This window comes from Bison bison, unplaced genomic scaffold (genome assembly GCF_000754665.1).
Source record: "Bison bison bison isolate TAMUID 2011002044 unplaced genomic scaffold, Bison_UMD1.0 scf7180017864233, whole genome shotgun sequence".
NCBI classification, from domain to species: Eukaryota; Metazoa; Chordata; class Mammalia; order Artiodactyla; family Bovidae; genus Bison; species Bison bison.
In genome coordinates this window covers 4,945,117-4,947,231 of record NW_011494805.1, presented here as the reverse complement: position 1 = coordinate 4,947,231, position 2,115 = coordinate 4,945,117, and the positions used below count along the sequence as shown (strand labels likewise).

The 2,115-nt window shown below is 35.5% G+C and overlaps 1 protein-coding gene across 1 annotated transcript in view; it reads left to right on the top strand.

Annotated features, from left to right (window-relative positions):
* LOC104993121 (carbonic anhydrase 1-like) overlaps window positions 1-2,115 on the top strand; it is a 7,760-nt gene that overhangs the window by 2,698 nt on the left and 2,947 nt on the right. The window contains exons 2-3 of the mRNA XM_010846242.1: window positions 120-215; window positions 936-998. Of these exons, the coding sequence (XP_010844544.1) occupies window positions 120-215; window positions 936-998 (159 nt within the window). The remainder of the gene's footprint in view (window positions 1-119; window positions 216-935; window positions 999-2,115) is intronic.

Sequence of the window (2,115 nt, the reverse complement as noted above, 5' to 3'; positions counted from 1 at the left end):
ACACAAGTTTTGTCTACCCAAGCCAAGATGTATCTGTATATATCAACATGTTAAGGTCTAACCTGCTTTTTCCCTTCACCGTGGTGTGAACAACTGCTCCATCACGCTGTGTTTTTTAGCTTCATTTAGTTCACTGGAATTCTGCCAAGTACACCAGCTTCGCTGATGCCGCCTCGCAGGCTGATGGTTTGGCGTTGATTGGCGTTTTGGTGAAGGTGAGTCGTAGAGCCTCTCAGAGCTCTGCTAAATTTATTCCTTACCAATGAGACTGCAAACTAGGGTGAAATAGAGCAGAGGGACATTTGCATCTCTCTTCTTTGAAGTGTGCCCGTCTACTAGTGACTGCACAGGTGAACAAGCAGGTCTCCGGTATATGTTTGTTCCGCTGGACTTTCCCCTCTTGAAGAGAGAAATACATTTCAGGCAGAGATGAAATGGGAAGCTGTTGATGGTGGCACTAATTTTTTTATTTTTCAGCTCATCTTCCACTTTTCTTCTAAACTTTCTACATCACAGAGTCAGGAGTTTATCAATTTAATTTTCATCAGAAAAAAATATGAAGAGGACTTTTGTCTCATAAAGAAAGTTGAACTGATATTTAATATGGAAGATTCAAATCTTCTGTAGGGGAGTCCCTGAAAAGTCCTATAGGGAAATTACTATTAAATTCAGGATATTTGGGTGACTAACTTTTGGAATTATAGTAATTTTAGTGAATCTTTATTGAACACTTGTAACATATTATTCATTTTACTGATTAGAATTAATAGAACAGACCAAAGAGGTTTGCTTTTGTATTTTAGTTGTGCTAAATTCCTGTATTTTGACTTGCATATCTTTTCTTCAGTTACTGGTTTTAATTTTTTTAAAAGTAACTAAATAGGATTTTACTTGGTAACCATTTTTATCTCACACTTTATTTTTTTAATCTCCAGGTGGGTCAGGCCAACCCAAACCTTCAGAAAGTACTTGATGCCTTAAAAGCAGTTAAAAATAAGGTAAATAGACTCATTAAGTTAGTTTAAATCAGAGAACAAGAATCTACAGAACTTCAGAAATCATTTAATTGCATATTTGATGTGAGGAGTAGGAAGACCTGAGCAAAACCATCAATCCGAAAATCAAGGTGCTGCTTACACGTTCCTGGTTTCTGAGGTCTCTGAGCAGTGATTTATTTGGGTTTCGTTTTTCATAGTTACTGCTTATCTATTTCAGCAAGATGAAGCCTGTAGAAGAATAGTTTTCATAGCTTTTTCATACATCATAACTATGATGCCCACTGTCAGCTGAGAAAAAGATGGGTTGTTCTGATATATTTAACCTTAGCTTCACCATTTTGACAATAAAGAGTTAAATCATTGTCAGAGATTTGCCATTGACATTCACAGTTTGTAGAACTATCATACCTTTATATAAAATAAATCTAGTTCATGTTGAGTCCAAAAAAATTACACTTTTTAAAGTGAGAAAGTTTACAGGTAAATAAGCACTCAATTCAAGAATGTAAAAGATGAGAAATGAAAAGAAAGTAGAAGGAAATGATTAATTAACATGAAGTAAAACATTAATAAAATAAGAAAGAAAATGAATAAATACAGGTAAAATTTTTTCAATAAAGTGAAAAACTAATTCTTTGGGGAAAAAACAACCAAAAAAGGGCACTTTTGGCACGTTTGATGATGGGGGGAAAATAGAAATACAACAAATTATTACAAATAAGGAAATGGGTCATAACTCAAGATGCATTAGAAGGTTTTAAAAGAGAAAAGTTTGTACAGTGGACCCTAGAGCAACATGGGTTTGAACGGCACAGGTCCAGTAACCTGTGGATTATTTTTTTGATAAATGCTTGCTCCAGCACCACACAATGCTCCCTTAAATGAACCTGCTGATGCACAGCCACGATTATGAGGGACGACCATAAACTTATGTGCGGATTTCTAACTGCTCAAGAGGTCAGCACCCCAACCCCTACATTGCTCAAGGGTCAGCAGTACCACACTACATGAGCAAATTCGAAAATTTAGATCACATAGATGAATGTCTAGGAAAACGTAGAGAAACTGACTCAAAATATGTTGAAAGTCTAAATAGACCAATAATATAAAAAGAAGT